The following is a 25366-nucleotide window of genomic DNA, read 5'->3' as shown; positions in this document are numbered from 1 at the left end:
ACCGGAAATATTACACGCAGAATCTCTTGTGGGCGTAATCTAAATGAAGTGTAAGCATTTGCTTACACTTCATTACACCTCAATGAACCAGACTCTAGCCTATTAAATGGGTGCGGCATTCCCAGCACCTTAAAACCTTCTTAAAAGGGCAGAGCAATAACACTTATGTGACGCCCTTAGATGTCCGGGGCCGCACGCGCGCTACACTGAAGGAAGCCGTGTGTATTTATCCATGTCTGAAAAGACTGGGTAACCTGGAGAACTTCTTTCGTGAATGGGATGGGGGCTTGCAATTGTTCCCCTTGAACGAGGAATTCCCAGTAAGCGCAACTCATAAGCTCGCGTTGATTACGTCCTTGCCCTTTGCACACACCGCCCGTCGCTACTAGATGTGTTAGGCATAGTGGCGAGAAAAACCGCTAAAGAACTTTGAAAGGGAGAAGCGTGGTTGGATCACGGAAATGTTAACTAAGACCTGCATAAGACGACAAAGAAGCCAGTAGCAGCAATGTTCACTTAGGCTATATGATCGTGCGCTTGAATGATGCTACCCCTTCGGGGAAGATTAGCAGTGGCCAATGCGTGATGTAGTACGCATAGGCGGACAGTTGTCATTTTTCCGGGGGCGGGGTTGGGCAACCACAACCATCTTTCCTAACCCCATGTATATATATATACATATATATATATATATATATATATATATATATATGTATCATATACATATATATATATATATATACATATATATATATATATATGTATATATATATTGTGCACTTTAAGAACCTTCGTGTGACCTTGAAGCATTGTTCACTGAAGTGACGCCCTTCTATGAAAATTTACGAGACCTCATAGTAGGAGACAGTTCAGTTTCACAGACCCAGCGCCCTCCCAACCCTAAAAATCGGGCGTCTCTCGGTTGTGTAGTAATAAAATAACCAAATAATAAGCTAACCAAGGTATATAAATTCAAATTTTAATCAAGTGTTGTTTGGTGAAATTACTTACAGGGCAGCAAACATTTTTCCAGGAAACCGTTGCCCATAATGCCTCTTTTCGCTTGCCCTTCACGAATAAAACGCATTCAACAATTTAAAAAACTTCAAGAACGGTTCCCGAAGAATACGTGTGTGGTATTTAACTAGGAGTGAAATGAAAGAAAAATGTTTTCCTAAGCCTGTCGCACCTTGCACTCTGTAATACTTAATGTTACTGCACATATTATTCGTTCGTAGACAGGTCGTAGAAGAAACGCATTAAACGTGGGTATGAACGCAGGAACGTGACGTTGAAGGCAGAGATTATCCACTGCACTAAATGGCAGCAACGTCGCTGTTCTGCTAATATTTCATTCTAGGTCACATAAGTTCTCCAGAAACTTGCGCAACGTGGTCCGAAAACTTCTGGACTGTGCAAGGGATTCCGCTGTTATTCAATCACAAAAAATGTTCTTCGGGATACCACAGTGTGACGGTCTTAAATTTCGGGCTTTCCCAGTGCCCTAAATTGTACTCAGTGAGTTGGAAGCGAACGTGTTACGTTTCAAAGGTAAATTTAGCCTTCCACATTAACCTTTCACAGTCAGTACATACCTGCTAAAATACGCTCTCAAAGGAAATAAGTAATAAAATTATATTATGCAGTGCTGCTAAGCCATTCCGAGAAATATTTCGGAGTTGTGATGAAGAAGGTAAAAAAAATTTAGAAGTCTTATTCGCTTTTCTGCAAATTGTGTTCTTTGATGTATTTGCATACTGCACAGGTTGATGTATGCTATGCCTAATGAAGGTGCACCAGGGTATACGAAAGCGAAAGGTAAGTATTTTTCTTTCGCTGGCATGAATATTTTCGGAATCACTGCTTTGCAGTCCCATGCGTTTTGGTTACGTAGAGGAGTGTAAAACAGTGAAGAGATACTTTGGCGGCGTAGTGCCAAACAGAGCTAGTTTCTCACAAAAAATAATATGCAGCAGAGCGAATTCGCTGCTTCCACATGTTGTAAACAAAACACCGATGCATTTTGGTTCTAAATGCGCCTCGCGGCTCACTGCAATGGCTTCTCCAGAAGCTTCTCCACACTCAACTTCACCAGATTGCCTCCAAGTGTGGCCCGTCTGATTGCCCTTTGTCTTCCATAGGCATCACCTGGTTGTGTCGCTCCTTCGTTTACATTAGCTTGCCATTTCACGTTCCTCTAAGCTTAGCCTGCTGCGCTTTCAGGTTACTCAATAGGCATTCATGCAGCTGCCCTTGAATGAATAAAACGCGCAATGCCGAGTTGGGGCTGCAGTTGAAATTTCGGTGGCACCCATCAGACGATTACAGTACAGGTTAATGCATTTAACATTGAATAAATACAGCGCAGCAACACATTGCCACCGTCGAAATGAGTTATGTATGAGGCGGATAGAGCCGCGGTACTGCTGTTTCGCGCTTCCCTAAAAAACACTGATTGCCATCTAGCGGGGCCGCGGCGAAGCATGCGCACGGCGTCTGAAATGCATGCAACACCGGTGCGTGTGTATGCTGTGAAACGCGTTATGCGACAACCGCGCTTCTCTTTCGTTCTCCTTTCTGGGCCCGCTGCGTCAACTAGTGGCACTGACGCTTTGTTCGCGTGTCGCCTCCGACACAAGAACCATGGTGCGATTGCACCCACAACCTCTGAGAATCGATCCCCTACTCGCCGAACAATCAGTGGTATATACTCCACAACAAAGTTGGGGAGAGGTTCATTGAAGAGCGGCACATACCCAGTGCATTCATTGCGCAGCTCTCTAAACCATCCGAATGAAAGGCGTTCATTAAAAAGCGGCACACAAAAACATCGATAGTGTGAGCTCAACGCTTGCCTGACTTGCAAGTTCATCATCTCTACATATCATCATCCATTGCATTTCTTCATCTGCATATGTCATCACCAGCAGCACAGCTTGATCCTCGTGGTCGTAGCACCAGCTCGGCTGGAATAAAGCGATTCCTTACAAGTGGTGGACGGTGCCTTTTGTTCCCCTAGACCTCTCGCATGTTCTCACTGGAGCTTAGCTGGGGTCGCCCCATAGCACCACCGGCTATGCTCACTTCAGCGAATCCAGGCACGTCCGAGAACGCTGCTCCACTGTATTCTTTGCCTTTCGTCGTCACCATCAACAGCCGCCAGCGTGACCCCCAAGTCTACGCTGGTCTACGCTGGAATGGCGTAAAGGACTGGCTCCAAAACTACGACCTCGTAAGCGACTTCAGCAACTGGAACAGTTCACAGAAATTACGGAACGTCCCGTTTTACGTGTATGATGTCGCGAAAACCTGGTTTTGGAACCATGAGCCAGATCGTCCTGACTGGGCAACTTTCACTTAACAGCTACGGCAATTTTTGGTGCCCTAGCTGTTGGTGCCGAGGCCGCGAATAAGAAGCTCGTTGAGCGCATCGAATTCGCTGGGGAATTGTACACCTTATACATTGAGGATGTGCTTGCATTGTACAAGCATGTGAAATCCACCATGTCCCAGAGCGACCAAATACGCCACATTATTAAAGGCATAAACACCGTCGTCTTCAATGCCACTACTACGCAAAAGCCTCCTACAAACCAGGATGTGATAACTACTTGCCAGCGATTTCAGGGGCTACAGTCCTTTCAGCTATGCAACGATACCTCCGCCATTCGTCTCCCTTGGACTATGGACTTGCGCACGCTTATCCATGACATCGTGCTTGAAGAGCTTCACGGGCGGTGCTCTTCCTATGCTCCACAAAGTACCGTCCCTTCACCACGGACTGGCTTGCGCCACATCATTCGGCAAGAGATCACGTCCGCATCGCGTCTACCCTGCTCCGACGGCCCCTGCACTCATGAGATACCAACTTATGCCGACGTTGCGGCGCTCTCTCCAGCCATTACCACCCCTCTGCCTCCACCAGGTGACACCCCCCCCCCCCCCCCAGTGCCTTCGTTGTCACCGCCATTGCGCGCACAGCGTCACTACTCCATTTCGCGTCCTGCCAGACCCATTTGGTACAACTGTGGCTGTCGAAGCCACATCTCCCGATTTTTTCGAAGGAACCAACAGGCGGCGCAGCGTGGATACGCTCCCGACGAACTTACAAACGCCCATCCAGCATTCGGCTACCAGCGCACGTTTCACCACTCCTCATATCACCAGTTACCTTCTGCTTGCTACCCTACTGATATGCCTGTGAATTCTCGTGAATCTCGCTGTAGGTCGCCGTCTCCACGTCGTCGTTCGGTGTCGTCTCTACAACCCGCTTCTCATGTCACGAACGCCCTCTTAGAAAACTCCCCGATGCACTTTTACGAGGGCAAACTGCATCCACTGGACAGCCTACAATTCATCCAGAGCCACCGTCCAGCTTGTTGACAGTGTTTGTAGAAGGTGTCTACGTCCAAGCTCTCATCGATACATGCGCTGCGCTTTCGATTATTCATGCTGACTTTTGTTCCCGCTTCCTACAAGTGACCACGCCTTACTCCTGCAATTCTCTTCGTGCAGCGACCAACTATATTATTCGTCCAATCGCGCAATGTACTGTTCGTGCGTCCATTTACGGAATTAGTCCCCACGTTGCTTTTGCGGTGTTTCGGGAGTGTACCCATGAACTCATCTTGGGGTGGGACTTCTTCTGAGTCCGCTTCTATCTCTTGTAATAAGCGCCTTATACAATTGGATGCCACCAGCAATCATCTTCCTAGGCACGAAGAACGTATTCGTCTCGTAACCTCTTCCCATTACGTTCTTTGGCAATCTAGAGGAGGGATTGTAAGTGTCAACTCGTGCAACATTGTGGATGTCGACGTACTCAGTCTACCCTATGACCATACGCTATATTGAGGTATTCTGATTACCACTGGCTTTATTCGCTTCTTTGAGTGGCCTGCACTGCTTACTGCCTGAAATAAAACTCCCAAATCCCAACTCTTGCCTCGTGTATCACTCTCACTAGTCCTGTTGACACTCATCCCGCTGCAATTGTCACACTTTCGGCAGTGCCAGTCGAGTCAAGATCGCCGCCAAGTAAGGCCTCTTCCACACCATTGCCAGCCATCATGAGTCCTGACCTAACGCCTGCCCAGAGTCAAGATCTCATCGCGCTATTAAACAAACCCGGTGCCGTGTTCGATGGCAATTCATCCGTCCTCGGTAAGACTACCACCGGTACTCACTGCATACAGACTGATGGCTCCCGCATTGTTGAGCGGCGCCCATATCGCGTGTCTCTTACAGAGCGCAATATCATCGAGGAAACGTATCAGACATGTTTAGCAGAAATATCATACGAACTTCCTCAGGTCCCTCGTCCTTCCCAGTTGTTCTAGTGGAGAAAAAAGACGGCTCAGTGCGTTTTTGCGTCGATTGCCGTGCGCTGAAAAAAATCATGCGCAAAGATGTTTACCCCGTGCCACGGAGCACCGATGCACTAGATTTCCTCCACGGCACGGAATATTTTTCTAGCCTTGACCTTAGATCAGGCTACTGGCCAACACCGATATCCGAATCCGACCAAGAAATAACGGCGTTTGCTACCCCTGATAGGCTCTACGAGTTTAACGTGATGGCTTTTGGATTCTGCGATGCGCCTGCCGCCTTCGAACGCATGATCGATAATGTCTTGCGTGGGTTGAAGTGGAAAACCTGTCTGTGCTATCTAGATGACATGGTGGTGTTTTGAACCACGTTCTCGCAACATTTGCAACGTCTTGATGAAGCCCTCGCCTGTCTTGAAAAGGTTGGCCTGCAGCTCAGCATAAAAAAAAAATACTGTTTTGCCAGCAAGACAATCAAAGTTGAGTGCCACATGCTCAACGAAAACGGGGTATTCGACCGGACCCTGAGAAGCTTGCTGCCATCCACGAATTTTGACGTCCGCTGTGTCAAAAAGACTTGCGCTGTTTTCTCGGACTTGTTTCTCACTTTTGGCGTTTCATACGCAACTTCACTGCGCTTGCGTCCCCGCTCCAACAACTCCTCGCCAGTAATGCGCCCTTCGTTTGATCCGCCGAATGTGAACATGATTTCCTCGCTTTCAAACATGCCCTTATGTCGGACCCAGTACTCTGCCACTTCGATCCCACCACGCCCACCATCCTTCACACTGACGCTAGCAGTCGTCGTCTCGGTGCCATTCTACTGCAACATGCAACACCTTCCGCGAACGTGTAATTGCTTACGCTAGCCGTACACAACCACTAAAGAGAAGAATCACACTATAACCGAGCAGGCGTGCCTTGCTGTTGTTTGGGCAGTGGAAAAATTTCGCCCATATCTTCACGGCCGCCATTCTATAGTCGTTACAGACCATAACGCACTTTGCTCGCTTTCATCGCTAAAAACATTATCGGGTCGCCTTGGTTGCTGGGTGCTTCGCCTACAGGAGCGCGATTTCGATGTCACATTCATGGCTGGGAATAAGCTTCAAGACGCCGATTTTCTATGTCGCTATCCTCTGCCGAATTATGACAATTCAGCATAGCCTCTCCGTACTAGCGTGCGGTGCGAGTCCTCTTCATCGACTTTACCCATCACAACCCTCAATTGGCCAAGACCCGACAGCCCATCTGTCCTTGTGTCTCACCAACGTTTCGACCATTACTGCCGAACTATTTTGCAAAGCATGGAAGATTCTTCGTCCCCTCCGAACGTCCGACTTCGTCGACAACCTAATCAATTCAAGCTGCATAATGTGGCGTTACATCGCTACATTTATCAGGTCGATGGCAACACATGGGTCCCGGTCATACTGCGTTCTCTGCAACGTGAGGTGCTCGAAGCCTTTCACAATCATCTGACGGCCGGTCATCTAGGCTAGCACAAGACTTGCGACAGAAATCGCTGCTTCTGGTCTGGCCTGTCTTGAGCCGTTGCAAAGTACGTTGCATCCTTCCTTCGTTTTCAAAGCCGCAAACGACCGAAAACAGCTCCTTCTGTCTCTTTATGACCTCTGCCTTGTCCTGCTTCAGCTTTCGAAGTCGTTGCAGTAGACTTGTACGGTTCTCTTCCCACGACCACACGTGGCAATCGTTGGATTGTAACGACCATAGACTATCTTACGCGCTACGCGTAGACATCTTTACCATAGGGAACTCCTGCTGAAATCGCCGATTTTTTTTCTTTCAGAACATTCTCTTGCGCCATGGTGCTGCGAGCGTTCTCCTCAGTGACTGTGGCAGAGTCTTTCTCTCTTCTATCTTTACCGAAGTTCTGCGCGCCTCTAACCCAATTCACAAGGCGACTTTCAGTTACCATCCGCAGACCAACGACTTGGCGGTGCGTTTTCATCGTACCCTCTCCGACATGACTGCGATGTACATCCACCCCGACCACACGAACTGGGATGCAATCCTGCCGTTCGTGACATTCGCCTATAAAAAGGCTACGCAATGTCCCACCGACTTTTCACCTTTTTTACTCGTCTATGGATGTCCACCAAGTTTCGTTCCTGATGTATTGTTTCTTTAGACTCTTTTATCCGCAGCAGGTCCTCTCTCGGAACAGTTTCTGTGTCGCTACGTGGACTGCCGTCACCTTGCGCGCCCTAACAGCGGCATTTCACAGGACGCTCGCGTGTTTCGCTACGACCCGACCTACCGCACTATGACTTTTTCTCCTGGCGACGAACTTCCTCTTTGGACTCCGCTGTGCATTCCGCGACTGTGCCAAAAATTGTTCACGCGTTTTATTGGACCTTACACGGTCACTTAGCAGACATCACCTGTGAATTACCATGTCTCGCCCCCTTAGAACGCCATGCGATTACCTTTGCCGGGGGACAAAGATAGTGCATGTCTCTCGCTAAAAATCACATACTCATTGAATTTCATATGACTTCCGCGCGGCCAGACGACCACTTCCACAGCGAGAGGAAATTACTGTGAGGGCAACATATGCCTGACTTTCAACTTCATCAGCTCTCTGAATATATCTTCTTCAACTCTATTTATCATCACCAGCAGCACGCCTTAGTCCTCGTGGTAGTACCACGAGCTCGGCTGGAATAAAGTGATTGCTTACAATACATTCATAGATCCCAATGTGCGTGATGTACACAAAGCATGCTAATGCATTAAAATATACTCTAAATTTAACCTATGCTTCCATGTGCGGAAGCCACATCACACGACTTCTTCATGGAAGGTTGTGGTTCTTCATGGTTCTTCAAACACGGCTCTTTAGCAAGTGGTGCCACAAAAGTAGGGGTTTTGGGCTGCTTTTCAATGAACGCCTTTCACGCCAACGCTTTTGAGGTCTGCACCATAAATGCATTGAGTACATGCTGCTCTTCAACGAACCTCTCGCCAATCTGTGTCACTGCACATGTGACTGCGTATTCGGAAAGCGATGAAACAATTCTCACCGCTAGCACGGACCTGGGCACCACACCTCTCATCTCTGAGGACCGGAGCGGACTTCTCGACAGCACCACTAGATGGCGAGGCGCGTTTAGAAGGACGCGTGAGAGAGAAGCCCGGCTGCCGCGTGACGCGTTTTGCAGCGTTCGTACGCGCTGGCGAGCAATATATTTTGGACGCTATGCGCAGGGTTCGCGGTAGTGCCATAAGTTGACAACGAGTTCGTATCTTAAAGTCTCGCGAAAGGGGAGTCCCACTGCCGTAAAGTTCTCAACCATAACTCATTTAGGTGGTGGCAATACATTCTCTGAATATATTGATTCAATGCTAAGCGCATTGCCGTCGAGAGTGATCGTGCGATGGGTTCTGACAAATTTTTATTCAGTTATAGAATTTTTCACAAATGCTCACAAAAATGAGGCTATGTGCTATCTATGGTGTCGTCTACCAGGAAATACAGATTCTAATGAGCGGGCTTTATCAGGCTCCGCATTAACAACAATGCTGTGCAAGATGATAAATGATTATAGTCCCTAAGAAAATTGTTACTGGGAAAAAATAGAGAAAAGGAACCATTGCATTTTGTATAGTCGCTCTACGGCCAATACCTCTCAATGGTTACGAGATAAAAGTAGGTAGGCTTAGCCTTGATTAGTGTGTTGAAACTACTATGGTATGATCGTATTACCTTCCTAAGGAAGAAAACTACGCGGGAACTAGGACAACTCAAAGAATCGCTACGTCTGGCGGCACAAGAAATAAAGTTGTTGCCATACAAAACCTCAAGTTGACCCATTTTAAAGTATGCCTCCACAATGTGGGATCCATACGCCTGCACAAATTGTGAGTAACTAGAAGGAGACCAGAAGAAGTCGGGTCGTTTCATTTATAGGCCTTACTGGTTGCAAACGTCGGTAAGCCCCTTAATTAAGAGAGCGAACATTCATTGTTTGAAGCCTAGGTGAGAGCCAGAAGAAATGAAATAGATGTGCTTGGCCTACCAGACTCTTTGTATAAATAGTCAGCCATACATAGATTGCGTCATGCTTCGGCACACGCGTGCTTCCCAGTCTAAACCATTGTAAAAGTTTGCATGTCGCAAAAGGACCCTATCAGAACTCATTTCTTTTCCAGGAATCGTACGCGAATGGAACGGCCTTCAAGCAACATTGCTGAGCACCCTTCTATATTCTCAATCATGCCACTGCTTCCAAACTACGCAATCTTCCTTCATCGCGTCCACCAGCTCCTGTCTTTCTGTCTATTCTTTATTGTGAAACGCACTCATCATTTGCGCTATCGCTTACCTAGTTTTAATTTCTTTTGGTCGTTTTGTGATTTTTGTTAGTACATGCTTTTTTCTCTTATTGCTTTGCTCATTTTTAGTACGTGCTTTTATCCTTCTAATTGAATCTGTGTAATACTGCAAATACGTGCACCCATTGAATGGGAATGTGTCTGACTCGTTACCCAATGATGTTTAAGCTAGCAGTAGCTTTGTAACTAAAAAAAAAATAATAAGTGTGTAATCGAGAGCTGCAATTTTGGTAAGCAGTTCGCGTCGCATAGCCAAAGCCAATTCAAGGCAAAAGCAAAATCGATTACACACACCTTATGGTTTCTGCGTCTCCTTCATTATAAAGATATATTAGCGGCAGCCGTTCGGCTTCCCGAGGGCCGTATGGATACTGCGAATAGATTCGCCTTGACGCTGCACTAAACCGTAACTTTGGTGGCTAACACAACACGAAACAGTCAGCGTTAGACCTAAATGTCTAGGCAGGCTTGATGAGGGATTGCGTGCCATAGAGGAAGGTTTACCGCTCAACAGCTATCGGCCCCGAAACCACGTGCTAAGGCTGCAGTGAGAACCGCATTAGCGGTGAGCATGTCTACCAAGTTCGACTGCGCGCTTCTATGATCAAACTGGCTATGCTCGCGTGGACGGAAAGCATCAAGGTGACTTTGCGCAGCACAGCACTAAGTGATGACGTTGGGCAGACAAGGTTTGACTTCACAGAATCGCGACGGGTAACGCCTAACGCTGCCGCGGCTTCAATTAACCAAATATTTTAGTTATACTGAAGCGCTGTAGTGAGGAAGAGCCTAAAACAATTTTTTTCCTAATAAAATTCCAAGAAATTATTGAGCTTGCCTTCTTCCAAGAAAATAGCGGTATAACATTCTTTTAAAAATAAACAACCTCAAAAAGAAACCCGCTTTTGCTGCGAATAAAAAACAATGTATTCATACATTTGTCAATATATCGCTGTTCTATAAAGTTGTATGCAAATCCCACACCTACTAAAACTATTCGCTTCGAAATTGATCGATACTAATTATTATTCGCGTCAATTTCACTCAGAACAAAAAACATTTATATTTGATCAACCTATCGAAATTATGAAACATCCGCTTATGGCTGCAATTCTGAATTTTGGAATTAAGAGTTCTCAAAAATTTGAAACAAAGAACTGATTACAAAAACACAGGTCTTTCTATCTTATGAACTGAAATCATAGCTAAGACGGCAACTGCGGGGTTTCACAGTGGACAATCATTACCAAGTTATATCAGTTGGCTAGGAAGCATCTGCTGCTTTACTTGCTCGTTTCTAAACAAGGTATCTTGGCAGTGCATGTAAACCTTAGTTCTTTGTGTTTACAGGATTGGCCTATGGAGGTGCCACTTGCACTAGTTTTAGTGGGGCCCTAATTTCTGATGACGGCAAGATGAACGGAGTTTCAACAGCTGCTCATGAACTACTTCACCTGTAAGTATGTGCCACATACTTATAGCCGATGAGCAAAACGTGAACAAGGTAAATGTAGGAGCCAACGTTTCGACAAGTGGGCTTGTCTTCTTCAAGGCGACGTATGCTTTCCTCGACACAGTATATATAGGTGGGGTTCTTCTAAAGGGGAGAGGGTGTGAGGCAAGAGGACGCGGACACGAGGGAAAATGTGTTAGCCTGTCGAATTTAGAGTTAAGGAACACTGTGTACAAGGTCAAAGCCAGGGCATGCCCCCCCCCCCCCCTCCCCCCACCCTGGTCTGTCAGCCCACGCACGTTGGCCGTCATGTCAAGGGCGTCTGACACGCCAGCTGACAAAAAAAAAAAGGAAAGGAAAGGGGAAAGAAAGAAAGGTGGGGGGGGGATACTCCAAGAAATCAAACTAAGTGTTGTTGCCTATTGCCTGAACTTTAGCATAGCGAATAGATTCTAAAGCTCCCTTTGAAACGTTTATGCCTATTGGTTGCAATGTCTTGACTTATGGATAAGGTATGATTCTCTGTATTTTCTTTCTCGTTCAGAACGGAAATTTGACTGTAAGATGTAGAGTTTAAGTTCATCGAAGTTATGACCTGGTTGGTTGAAATGCTCGGCGACGGCTTTGGGAAGCTTTTTAGCTGTGTCCGCGCGATGTCCGTTTAATCTGACGTTCATTGATTGTCCTGTTTCACGAACATATTGTTTTTTACAGAAGGAACATTCAAGCATATAAATCCCATCCGAACTTGTACAAGTGAAGCTAGCCGTGTTCCCATATTATAGATATGTCGTCAATGTAACGAAGATAGGTGTGAGGTTTTAAAGGGTAGGATTTCAGCAGGTCCGCTTCAAGCTGTCCCATGAAAATGTTTCCATACGTGGGAGCGAATGGCGTACCCATGCTAGTGCCGAAAATTTGCAGGTAGTGTATAGAATCAAATTCGAAATAGTTGAGCGTGAGAACTAACCTAAGGAGCGATAAGTAAACTTCAGGAGCATCCGCTTGGGGATTGATTGCGAGGGATCTAGAAACGGTTTCAATTCCATCACTCATGGGAATGGTGGTGTAAAGGGCAGAAACATCCAAAGTGACTAGAATAGCGCGGTGGGAAAGGATTTGGTTGGCGTTGATGCCGTCGATAATTCGAAGGAAGTGCGGCGTGTCTTGAACGAAAGATGGGAGGGTCGTGGGTATGTTTGATAGGTGGTGACTTAAGAATTTAGATAGCGACTCAGTAGGTGTGTTGTTATTAGACACAATAGGCCGACCTGTGATTTCTGCTGCAAATATTTCTCCGACCGGAACTTTATGTATTTTAGGAAGAAGGTAAAAGCGGCCTGCTGTAAAGATAAAAGCGGCCTGCTGTCTGTAAGAAACAATATATCCGTGAAACAGGACAATCAATGAACGTCAGATTAAACGGACATCGCGCGGACACAGCTAAAAAGCTTCCCAAAGCCGTCACCGAGCATATCAACCAATCAGGTCATAACTTCGATGAACTTAAGCTCTACATCTTACAGTCAAATTTCCGTTCTGAACGAGATAGAAAATACAGAGAATCATACCTTATCCATAAGTTCAAGACATTGCAATCAATAGGCATAAACGTTTCAAAGGGAGCTTTAGAATCTATTCGCTATGCTAAACTTCAAGCTATAGGCAACAACACTTAGTTTGATTTCTTGGCGTATCCCCCCCTTTTTTCTTTCCCCTTCCCTTTCCTTTTTTTTTTTTGCCAGCCGGTGTGTCAGACGCCCTTGACACGTCGGCTAACGCGCGTGGGTTGACAGACCGGGGTGGGGGGTTGCCCTGGCTTTGACCTTGTACACAGGGTTCCTTTACTCTAAATTCGACACGCTAACACATTTTTCCTCGTTTCCGCGTAGTCCCGCCTCACACCCTCTCCCCTTTCGAAGAACCCCACCTATACATATTGTGGCGAGGAAAGCATACGTCACCTTGAAGACAAGCCCACTTGTCGAAACGTTGGCTCCTGCATTCACCTTGTTCACATTTTGCTCATCGTCTTGAATTTCCATCTGCCGCATTCCCCGTGTTTTCTCTGGATACTTATAGCCGGTAATACGGAGGGTCTCGTTTTAGAAGAGTGCTGAGAGGTCAGCCAACCTCTATAGATTTGTTACAGTAAGCAAAAAATGAAATAACTCATGCGTCACCTTCTGCAACAAGAAGTAATATTGATTATTTCAGATAAATGTTTTTCCTTTTATTTTGTAACATCACTAATTGTGTGATGCTTGAAAGCACCCATTCTTTATTTTTAGCTATTGCTCAGGAAAACTACGTGCCTGGTGTTGGACAGCGAGTATACGTCATTCCATTAAGGAATCATTGGATACGTTGCACCTTCACGACGAGGATAAATTTCGCTCAAGCGCGAGAGCCGAACGGAAGCGATAAGCATTAAATGTACTAAGCTGGCTAACGTAGATGTTATACATTGTCTTCCTTTGCTAATGATGAACGTGAGAAAAATGAGTTGTAAACCAATGTGGCAATTAATAAAGACAGAGCTTCGAATAAAATGGGTGATAGAAGCACCAAACCGCGAGGTACCAAACTGGTTGTGAAATAGAAATATCGTCCAAAGGACATAAAAATATGTATCACTCTGTTTGCAGAATCGCTGCTAAAAACTACTGTGGTTTCTTTCATATCATCCCAAGTGGGAAGTCGAAGTGGCTTTTGAACGTTTCACGCATTTGAACGTTTCCGCGTGTTTGCTTCGACTCCATCAAAAAGAGAACATTCTTTAAAGGGAAGCACCTTCTCTTTATCTCAGCATTATAGCTACCTACGTAAGTTTGACAGCCTTCCGAACATTTTAAACATTAGCGAAAACATTCTAATGCAGAACAGACGTACACTATAGGTCCCCTTGCGGGCTGAACCGGATCCAATGTCTCGATCGCGGTCAACAATTGTCGCTGGTACCCGGTCCGACAGTCCGGATTGAGTTTTTTTCGACTGATGATCGTCGGCAACTCTCGTAATTGTATTATGCTTTGGCTACACATTTTCATTTGCAAAATGTGGTTAAGTTTGCACAGTATTTCACTTTCGCAGAACGCTCTTGGGGATAAATAGGCCGTTAACGTTTTTTTTATTGATCTGCCTTCATTTTTCGTCTTTAGCGTTTTGAGATGACTGCGCTAGAGGACACAGACATCAGACTGCCTTCGCGATCGAGAGGCCTGATCGGGATGCACGGTTCGCGATTGTCTCGATCCGGATTCGACAATACTGCGATCGCACTTGACAGCAACAGTCGATTCGGATCAAGTCAGTTCATGTTGGCCAGGATCGAGATCAGAAGTATACGTGTTGCACCGGTATTAGATAAGCTCCTAGTTTGGGCTGGTAAACTACTGCTGTGTTTTTTAATATTTCCGCGAATCTTTACTGGCTTCATTTTGAAACCTACTATACACAATAATAGTTAGACACTACGCCATTGACCTGTTTACGTAGTGAACGTAGCGCCGTCAATTTAAAACAGTTTCTTTTTATTTTTTCACAAGACTCTTGCAAAACAATCTTACAAAAATTAATCTACTGTATCTCTTACCGCACTTCTTAGCAACTTATTAGGCCCTAATGTGTAATTAGCTCATTAATTTTAGTTTAGGATCCACGCATGACGGACAGCCACCGCTGGAATACATTCCAGGCAGCCCAGGTGCAGAAGCCTGCAAGGATGACAGGCAATACATCATGGCGTCACAAGAGCCTGCGCCGCTACAGCCCCCATTGTCAAACTGCACCCGCGACCAAGTTCTGGCTTTCCTACGGTAAGTATTGATTCCGGGCATCTATCATAGTGTAGCTATGTGCTACATGTGATTATCTCCTACAGTAAACGCATTCAGGTGGGGGTAAAATACAGAAAATGCCAGAGTTCTGTGCTATGAGTGCACATTTATGAGCCTCAGGGGAACAAAATTGCCCTGAGTCTTTCATAACCCACTGTGCATTTTATCGGCACGAAGCCTCAAAATTTATTTTAGAACTGTTCGTCTAATAAACGAAGCACTCGATGCAACATACATATTGCGTTATTCTTCGTTTGAACAACTATTATACTTTAGTGTAAGTAAAAAAGAAAAGAAACCTTGAGGTCCACTAGAAAGAGTGATCCATTTAGTTGCCACGGCGATGTACAGAAATTCCGCATCGCTTCGCGGCATAGTTCTTTGTTCTTGAGTGACACGATCGTGAATTACAATGCGTCAAATAGATTTTTCCGACATAACCTCCACCCTACAGAATGTGATTCAATTTATTGTCCGAATAATATTCTGCCAATAAATGTTGCGTCGAATGCTTGACTTGACTTGAAGCTAGCGATGGCAAGTCTCCCGTGGATTTTTCGCGTCCGTCAACAAATCTGCGTGTGTACAAACTCAGCTCGCGAACTTGATGGAAAATCTCTTGATTCTTTGGGAGACCTTATACACCTCATAACTTCGACTTGCACCTTCAGTAGATTAGTTATCGATAGCCACCACCTTCAATATCAGTAGGCTCCAAGGTGGATTATAATTTTTTTTTTTTGCTTGCCCACGGGTGTTTGAGCCATTGCTTAAGCGGGAAAGACCCATTCATTTTATTATGTGACGGACAAATTTATCGTTGGGTAGGCAGAAGTGATACGACAATGTGTGGCCATACCTATCGTCACGTTGACCACCGATCAAGACAATAAATGCGTTCCTACCTTTGCTGAAAATTCTGTGTCAACTCTGTGTCGTGTGCTAGACAGTTTCGCCGGTCATCTCCCTTCACGTAGTGGGATGGCTCGTGATTTTTTTTAAAACGAAGCTCTTAGGCGCCCGTCCCTGCGGTGAGCGGCGGCGTCGGTGGCTTTGCGGTGAAACCACGCTAACGAGCTCAGCGAAAGATGACAGACGCAAACCGCGAACGCCGGAGACTAATAGAGTTATAGCTCAGTGGGTTTCGGGCCAGCGGGCACCGCAGGCGAGTGGAGAAGGGAGCGGAGCACCGCAGGAAAGGAAGAGCTTTAGCTCAGCTTTCCTTCGCTTGGTCGAGCGGAGCACCTTGCTACTCCACCTATCGAACAAGGTTGGAGTTACCGGGAAAAGATTATTACGATCGCTTCATGTTCTCGATCTCGCTCATTCACTTCATATCGCCGCCAAAAGGCCTCGCTGCTGAAACCTCTCTCATGATACTGAAGTCCTCTTGAGTGGTGTAGCACCTCCGAGGGTTTTTTTGCCTGCAGGCTAAAGCGAGCGCCTCTTCTCAAGACGACGCCGACGAGAGGTCACTGCTGTTCGCGCGCATGGTCACCATTAGCCTCGTGAAACCGCGGTCACGCTGCGCGCGCTTCGCTGGGGAGAGTATATGAGCCATCGAGCGAAGCGTTCCGTAAAAACGCTGGCTGCCCGCGCGTACCGCACATGCGCAGTAGCGTCTACGCTGGCCCGCTGCACTCGATGAGCTATACCTAGCCTGGGAAACTCGACCACTCCAGTGGCAGGGGTAATTGGCGCCATCTATCGGGAGGGCGAGAAAGCAAATCCGCTTCCCTAGCACGACCTCCTAGATCCACGTGCGCCCCTCTCTCCCAACTCCCTCACCTCCAACTATCTCCGCGCCCACCCACTGGCCCGGCGCCAGCTTATCCAGCTGCATGAGGTTTCATGTTTCGTCATCTGCTGTTATCGCGATGCGTGCGCTGCTGTACAGTCGAGCGCGATTTGAAGGTTATCGCGCGAGCGTCGACCGGGAACGCGAACAGCGCCATGGCCCAGAATTCTCTGCCGAGGCGAGGGAGGTATCAAGCCTGCTTCCCTCACTGTTTTTGCTGTTCATTCAGCAGCCGTCACTCCCTGCTGGGCTATCAGTTTCTTTCTTTTTCTTTTTTTTTGGTTCTGCGAACAGGCAGTGATCGTAGTGCGCACGACGTATTCTTCGGTATTATCTGAAATTGGACGTTACGAAGCTGTATCTAGCCTATGTAACGTCATTGCTGCTGAGCCAGGAAGAATAGGTGACCAAGAACATTAGCTTAAGCCTGCGAAGATACGAGGTAACCAAGTCCACACTTTATCGCAACAAATGGAAAGCTTAGAATAGAGAGAAAGGGCGGTGAGTTTTCGCGGGGTGATGGTTGTTGTATGTAACAGCGAACGAGGGAGAGAAGAGTGCGAAATCATGATTTTTCTGTCCCGAAACCGGCCGCCAGGTGCCTGGAGTGCTGGGCTGGTTGACGCTCGCGCGATAACCTTCAAATCGCGCTCGACTGTACGTTGACCGGCGTGGGCACTTTCGTGGTCGTTGATAGCTTCGTGCTTGTGCTCCGCGATATTTTACACGTTTCACGACTAGCAGCGTTTGTGCATCGTGCACTGGTGCACGAATACCTCAAAAACAAACCCTGCAAGGTTGTTCCGGCTGCCTAAAGACAACAGGTGAGCGCGCATAGCCAAGAACATCAGAAGGCGCATGTAGTACACGAACACGGCCCTGTGCCTGTGGGGGCTCCATGAGTCTCCGGACGTCGTTGCGCCTTGATTGTGCTACACTTCCATCTTACCAGTAGATAAAGCGGACACATAGATGTTCCTCCTCATTGTCGCCTGGTCTATGACTCGTGTTTTTCTGTGAAAAGTCTCATTCTGCAACTTCAGTAACTTTCCCAGCTTTCCATTGCGCCCTCAGTGATTTTTCTTTGTGTCACGTTATACAAACGTACTAAAAGCTGAAAAATTACTGTTCGTGTTTGTGTATTATCTACGTAATAACCGATGAGAAAACCTCGCGAACAACATTCACGTGTAGGCATGATACGCTTTTTTTTCTTCTGGAAACATGAGCATCGCATGTGTGCTAAATGCAAATTTTTGCAGTTCTTGTTTATTACGCAAAGGAGTGCACAGAAGGTAAGACTTAGTGCCTTAAGTGACGTAACGTTACTGCTAAGCATTGCATTCCGCGTGAAAAAGTCATGTTACTGGCTTATTTTACCTGGTCTTTGATTCAGGAATAGGCCTTTCCGCGAATATTTTCTATGTGCTGCTGCAAAAGATGTCTACCTTCTATTTCCCCTAGCCCACGTTACTCATGTTGTGGCCAAGTGCAAAAGAATGTGATAATTAGTATTTCCGTTTTTAGCACGATGTTTTTCTGTAACAACCTTAGCACTTCTTTAAATATTTTTAAGTATTTCGCGTGTTATTATTTTTTACATTGCCAGTGATTTTTTCCTTTTGTTGTTGTCATGACTATGTCCTACATGTCGTCCAGTTGTGTGCAATATCTCAATATCGCAGTATATCGCAATATATCAATATATCGCAATATATCAGAAGCTGTCAGTACACATATCAGAAGCGCTTCTACACTTTGGTCTTTAGGGCATTATATAAAAATCTTTTATATCTGTGTACATGAAAAGGCCTTCGTGTTTTGTCGAGTTTTATTTTTTTTTATTTCACTGCCTGTTAACTTTTGTGTTGTTTAGTAGTAATGTACATGTAATGCCAATTTAACTTTTTTATTTTGTTGAAGTGTATCATACTAAGCTATGCAGAAATATTTGTTTTCGTAAACGCAAGTCAATAAAACGAGGCCAAAGATCTGTTGTGTTCGAAGTGGAATTTATGTACGTTCTGTCATATGCTGACATACTCAAAGTAGGGACAGACTTGCGTGCGTGAATGAAGAAGCCAAGGCGCATCACTCGCCAGTTAACGAGGAATGCCCGGGGTAGCACACACGTGCGATAAAAAAAAAATATGCGCCGCGGACAGGCAAAAAGAAAGCAAAAGTAAGGGCGCGCAGGCATGGGGAAAGGTGTAGAAAGAGAGGAACGGGTCTGCATCATAAAAACAAAGAAAAACAGAGTGGTTTGGTGAGAAGGCGCCGCACGGCTGCTGTTCCTGTTGCCATGACAACGTAAACAATCGTGTTCGCCGCCATGTTGCTTAAACATCGTCCTCATGTTATGGCCGTAACTGAAGGGGACCTCGGCGCTAGCGTCGAAAGAACGTCTGCTTCAAAACAGCTAATGGCAGCCATGCGGAGATTCACCCCTGAGGCTATGCCTCTCTGAGAGCCGGCCCTTCAGTAACGTGCGCGCAGGAAACTTGTAGCATGCGGAGCCACCCGACAGCTCCTTTCGTACTATCGCCTTGTCGCGTAAACTCTCACTCGCGCTTCTTTGGTTAGCTTGGTTTGGTATCGTTCGCCCTTGTTTCGAATGTAATGCTTGGAAATTTTTGTCATCTGATTGTATGCGCGAAACGAATTCTGTAGTAATGTCTATAAGCCACGCGGTCACCAGAGATTACAAGAAAACCTTCGAGGAGTCATGTATAAAAGCCGATACGCCTGACCCACAGATCATAGTTCCGACGACCGTCGACTCTCCTCGCCGCTATCGTGCTGGAGTGTCGCTTGCTTTGCTGGGCGCAAGTTCGACCAATAGATAGTTAAATTTGTAAATCACAGTTTCGACACTGTGCCACTCTTCACTGTACCTACCAAGTGACAATATAATCGTAATTTAAATAGTGTCAGCCGGTTTTTTTTTGGACAATGACCAACGACACCGGTGGAAGTACTTCGTCTGCCGCAGCTGTAAGCTAGCTGCCCGAGAAGAGGCCCAGCGCCGCCGCCGAAAGGACCCTGTCGTGCTGAATAAAATTCTCTGCCACAATATATCGCGAAATGAAAACACCTGAACAGCTGCGGTCAGAATTCGCGTTAGTGAGTATCGTGATACTGAAGTTTTTGCTTACGTTTTTCGCATGCTCCCTCAAGTGGACATTATTAAGCAACGTTCGGTTTGGCCCATATACACGTTGCCGCAAGACACGGTGAAGGCATGGTCAGGTAGTTTCACCGCATAGCAGTGCGCGGGAACTATAGTTAGAGTGACCGTGGTTTCTTAGTAGCTTTGGTGTTAGGTTGCTAATCACGAGGGCGCGGGATAAAATCCTCGCCGCGGCGTGCGTGGTTTGGTCACGTAAAAACCTCAGAATTTTATTTAATATAAATTGTAGCCTAATATTTGCTTCGAATATGCTGTAGATAACGCCAGCAGACGCGACCTTCGCTAAAATAAATCATTAAATCTAGGAACTGAAGCCCGTGACGTCAGGTAGCTCATGCCTAAGAACAAGATGGTTACCTCGAATTTAAAAAAAAATCTTATCAAATGATAGCAGGCGATGTAACCTCACCGTGTTTGTCTAGGAACAATCTAAATCAGCGTATACCTAAATACCATTAAAGCTCCCCCCCCTCACCCCCCCCCCCCCATTCAACACACGCTCCTAATGACCTATAAGTAAATGGGAAAAAATGACGTAAAATCGAAGCAACAGATGACACAATACAAAGCCCCTGACGCTCCCACCAAATGGAGGTTAGCTTTGCTTGCCAAGTAGGCCGCATTCTGGAAACTGGCTTCCGTTTATCTGTCGTGAATGGTGTAGCAGAGTCAACACTACAAGATGTTAAGCATGAAGCACGAAGGGTAAGTGCACAGGCCCAACGTTCTATGCCGAGGCTGGCAGTTATACTCTTTGATCACAAAGTGTTGCACAACCTCAAAAAAGGCTGCCAGCCATCGCGACGTGGCTCTCGTTTTTTCTGCCCCAAACAATTTGCAACGGAATCAGACGAAGTGCTCGTACAAAGCACAACAATTCGTTTGTCAAGTTTTGCAGAGGTGTGGTTTGTCATCCCGATGTCTTGCGGCAATGTGTTCATCGCCGACCGAAAGTTGCAATAATGACCACATAAGAGAACATGCGCAAAATGTAAGCAAGAAAAGGGACAAAGGCGCACATATTGTGGCGCCCATTACTGGGATGGCTGTGAGGCTTCTTTTTCGGAGACTGCCATTCTGGGAAGTAGTGGTAACACTTCTAACAGACTTGCATTGGAAGCCCTTTTTATGCAAAAGAAACGGAGGTGGTTATATAAGTAAGCCGTCAATCGCACTTCATTCAGAGGGCACCTTCTTGCGCAACATCCTTTCACCTACATGTTTGCTGCCTGAGATGTTCTTGCAATTTGAATGTGCGCTTTCGTAACAAGGTGATACATAGCCAAAACCGTTCCCCCTTAATAACGTTTGTAAGTGTAGCGCTTGTCATTGTATTTTCTCTCTGTGTGTGTGTTGACATTTTGTTTTCGATAATATTCCTTTTCATTAACTAACCTGAGCGCATTTTCTACTTTTGCAGCCTTAAGAAATTTTAACGATGATTGGGATGTAAAGTATATTCTGCGTAAATATTTAGCCTTATTTTTCAGAACTCAAGATGGCGAGTGTCTGGGAAATGCAGAGCCACGACAGTCGCCTCCAATTTCCGAAGCAATGTTGAGAAAGCCTTTAGTGAACGCAAGTAACTACTGCAATTATCTTCACAAAGATGCGTCAGCTGTAATATACATGCCGGTAGGTGTCCTGCGCCATTCATATACATTATGTAATAACAGAATAAAGTTCGTTCGGTAGCTTTTAGAAGGCAACAGAATCGCATATACTGTTGACAAGGTTAAGGCTTGGCGCCTTGATACACAAAGGACAGCCGAGTAAATTTCTAAAAATGCATATAAAAGAAATTTCACCCTGATTTAATATGTGTTCAAGACTGCCCAAGATAAGTGTTTCTTTTCGTTTTTAGGCTTACAGTTCTGACCACAACATTGGAAACTGCTATTTGGTGTGCATGACAATCGATTCTAGCGGCGCTAAAGAATACAACATACATATCGCACCTGATTACACACTTTGTAGCGAAACGACCAAGCAGGTACGTTGCTCTTTGCTGTATTTCCGCGCAATCGATTTACCCATACATGCATTCGTAATAAACTTTTGATACAAATAATATTTCAGTTTGCGTCCGAATATGTTACATGTGATACAACGCTTAGAAAAAGGCAAATTGTTTGGATTTCCTAATTGATGCATTAGTGTGTGAATTTAGCAAGCAGCCCAGCAGCCTTAAAACTTCGACAGACAAGCATATTAGAAGGATGTTTTTCGACTGCGAAATCGCCACCATAATATTGCCTTAACTTGATTGGCAACGTATTCAAGTATTTTCTCAAATCGCTTTTTTGTAACAGGTATTTCCAACATAAGTCAACTCTTTTTGACATACTGAAATTTCAGAGGCATGATAACACATACGCACAAATATAAGCGTTTACGAGAAGCCATATGCGGCAGAAAGATAATCAGCGCAATAAAATTATGGTTAAAAACATTATACCATTGTTATTATTCAGGAGATGGGAAAATGCGGCCATATAATATTTACTGCATACTCTACAAAAATGACTTGCCAGCCTGGGAACATACCTAGGCTTCCTCGACCAAGTTTATACAAAAACCTTGTTAGGGGATAAGTAATCATTATAGGAAGTTAAATGGAAGCTTCGAATCAGCAGGGCAACATTGTATGTTTGCTTTCTATAAATGCACATGTACGCTACACTGCTGTGCGACATGTTCATGCAAGACAAACACCGACAGAATCCACGTGACCTCATCGGCAGCAAGTTCGAGAAAATAGGCCTTTGTGCCCTTCTGCGTGCAGTCAAAATCTACGCCCTACAGCGCAGAAAGTGCTCTGCGAACACAGAAAATTCTTATTTGTCAACAACACCATTTCCTTAGCCTACTTTAATATATCCACTTATGTTACCCGGAGCAGCAAGCATAACTACCTCAAATACATTGACATGCATCTGTTCCGGGAATGGGCAGAGCTTCACAGTGGTATGCTCCCTTGTGATGGCGTGTTTGCCATGATTGCATCACGCAGAGCTGATGGTCTGTTGTTGCGAAACATGTTTAGGAAACTGAATTTGCACGTGACCCAATGTATGGCCGGTGTATTAAAACCGTATATGCGACCGAAAACTTCCGGCGAATAATATCACCAAGGCATACTTGAAGCTCGCCGAGCCTTATATATGTCAGATTCGTGATTTAGAATGTCGAGCGTCGTTATTTCACTCTCGTTATTTCGGGAGAGGGTAACAAACGCATTGTAGACCACGGCTTGTAAACTTCGTTTTTTTTTTCGATAATGAGACATTGCACATGTTGAACGTGCAAGCAATGACCATTCTGTTGGCACACTTTACCATATTGGGTGGATATCCAAGCCGCGCTTTAGTGAAACATACGCCCCCTGCGAGCCTCCAAAGAGTCCGATGAATAAAGATGAACTGATTTTCTTTTTTTTTTTCAGGTGTGCCTTAGTGGTATATGTAGAGCTATCCCTCCGAAAGGAAAGCCTTTACACCAAAAAGTAAAGGAACTTGCCAATCGCCGAATTCTCATGTCACATCTAGAAATTGATGAATAAAGACTGCCATCACTTTATTTCTGGCCCACTATCTTATAGAGGCGAGAAGAGGTATAGCGCCGAAGGTAAATGTTATGTGCATAGGTGCGCCTGAATTTCTTTGCCTACCATTTACCATACTAGGGGTGTGTTATTGAGCTGCATTTTTTCAACGAGGGTATATTCAACATCTTCTTCCTTTAACTTGTACTATTATGTCTACCCTGTCCTGGATATGTAGGACAGCAAATAGTGCTTGTAAATTTGGGAATAGGTTGGTGGCCGAATGCATTCTTCTACAACAAACAGTGCACGTTGACAGCTGAAGCCAAGACTTGAGTTACCAGTCAGAACAGACCAGTGGGCATGCTGCTAGACTATCCCTACACTACCGACCGACACCAAAGCTGCTGAACAGATGGTTATCCTAGAATAACATATGTGTCTATTCACATCCTCTTCTTTAAAGCATGAACTATTGCAGCAATTTTTGTGAGCACAAATGACATGCAGCGGTTTACCTGTCAGTGTAGTTGTTTATTACATTTTCGGTTTCTGCGATAGTGTTAGCGATAGTGTTAACATACTGGAAACAGGAAATTGTGGATGTAAATGTCGTTGCCATGGTTGGATTGTTTTTTTAGAGTATGGTAATGTCCATAAATACTACACCCACGGTTAAAAGTTTGACACCTGTTTTCAAGGGACACTAAAGTAAAACAATAAGCCAAACTAAAGTTATAGATTAGTGCCAGAGAATCTCAAAGGCATCAATATTATCGCGAATATAGGCTTAATAATAGGGAAACTCAGGTAAATGCCGGACATGATTAGAGACTCCCCCGGGACACTGAAGTACTTGCCTGATGACGAAAGCACTCCTCAGTTAAGTTATCTCTCCAAATCAACCAATCGTTGCAAAATACTTGTATTATAAAGCGAAATAAAAGGATTCTAGTCCTGTTACATTTAATTAAAAAAAGGAGCTCATTGAAATTACCATTGACAATAACCCGAGCGGTCCAAAGGTTTCGTTTTCGCTCGACTCCGCACCGCCCATGCGTTTGCGTTTTGGTATTTTCGTTATCGCGTAGTGCTTCGCTGGTTTTGCTGGCTAGCGGCACTTGTACCAACTGCATGTAGCAGAAAATTAAACTTCCATGTGGTGTCGCTGGATTCCAGAACTGTCTAGGCTACTTGACCAAAAAGCAGCTGCAACAGTGAATCAACCACTCTGGAAGGATGGATGGATGGATGGATGTTATGAGCGTCCCCTTTGAAGCGGGCGGTGGTTTGCGCCACCAAGCTCTTGCTATTATACCGCCTACTGTCCTACCTAGGTGTAAAAAAAGAAAAAAAAAATCCACGATCAACTTCTACAACAAAATTTCCTGACCCCCTATTGTGAACTATGTTCTTGTAGGCCCACCATTGTTTGTCGTTTCCCCGCTTTTATTCCAGCAACCTCCCAATCGCGTCTTACTAATCCTTATTGCGGACATGTTTACTTTCCCCTGGTTTCGCTGAACCCAGGGCTTCCAAGAAGGCCAGTGGTGCCTAAGTCGACCGCTGGGCAGATGTCTTCACATTCTAATAAAACATGCTCCGTCGTTTCCCTAGCTTTACCGAAGCTAGCACATGCTTCTTCTCCCTTCTTATATCTCGCCTTATAAGTGCGTGTTCTAACGCATCCTGATCTCGCTTCGAAAAGTAATGAGCTTCCCTTTGATTTATCATGAATTGTTTCTTTCCTGATTTCGTTTTTCCCTCTGAAGTAGTTACTCATGGTAGGTTTCTTTTCCATTGGCGCCACCCACGAGATTATTCCAGCCTCTCTGACTTCCCCCTTGACATTCTTT

At 45.4% G+C, this 25366-nt stretch overlaps 1 protein-coding gene across 1 annotated transcript in view; it reads left to right on the top strand.

Annotated features, from left to right (window-relative positions):
- Positions 1-23906, top strand: part of LOC129388273 (uncharacterized) — a 28300-nt gene extending 4394 nt beyond the window's left edge. Inside the window, exons 3-8 of the mRNA XM_055078416.2 lie at positions 1766-1818; positions 11037-11142; positions 14790-14957; positions 21457-21601; positions 21831-21959; positions 23412-23906. Coding sequence (XP_054934391.1) covers positions 1766-1818; positions 11037-11142; positions 14790-14957; positions 21457-21601; positions 21831-21959; positions 23412-23528 — 718 coding nt within the window. The 3' untranslated portion in view covers positions 23529-23906. The remainder of the gene's footprint in view (positions 1-1765; positions 1819-11036; positions 11143-14789; positions 14958-21456; positions 21602-21830; positions 21960-23411) is intronic.
- Positions 23907-25366: the final 1460 nt, after the last annotated feature.

Source organism: Dermacentor andersoni, chromosome 10 (assembly GCF_023375885.2).
Source record: "Dermacentor andersoni chromosome 10, qqDerAnde1_hic_scaffold, whole genome shotgun sequence".
Classification (NCBI taxonomy): Eukaryota; Metazoa; Arthropoda; class Arachnida; order Ixodida; family Ixodidae; genus Dermacentor; species Dermacentor andersoni.
Note: the sequence above shows the minus strand (reverse complement) of the source record. Positions and strands in the feature narration are given on the sequence as shown.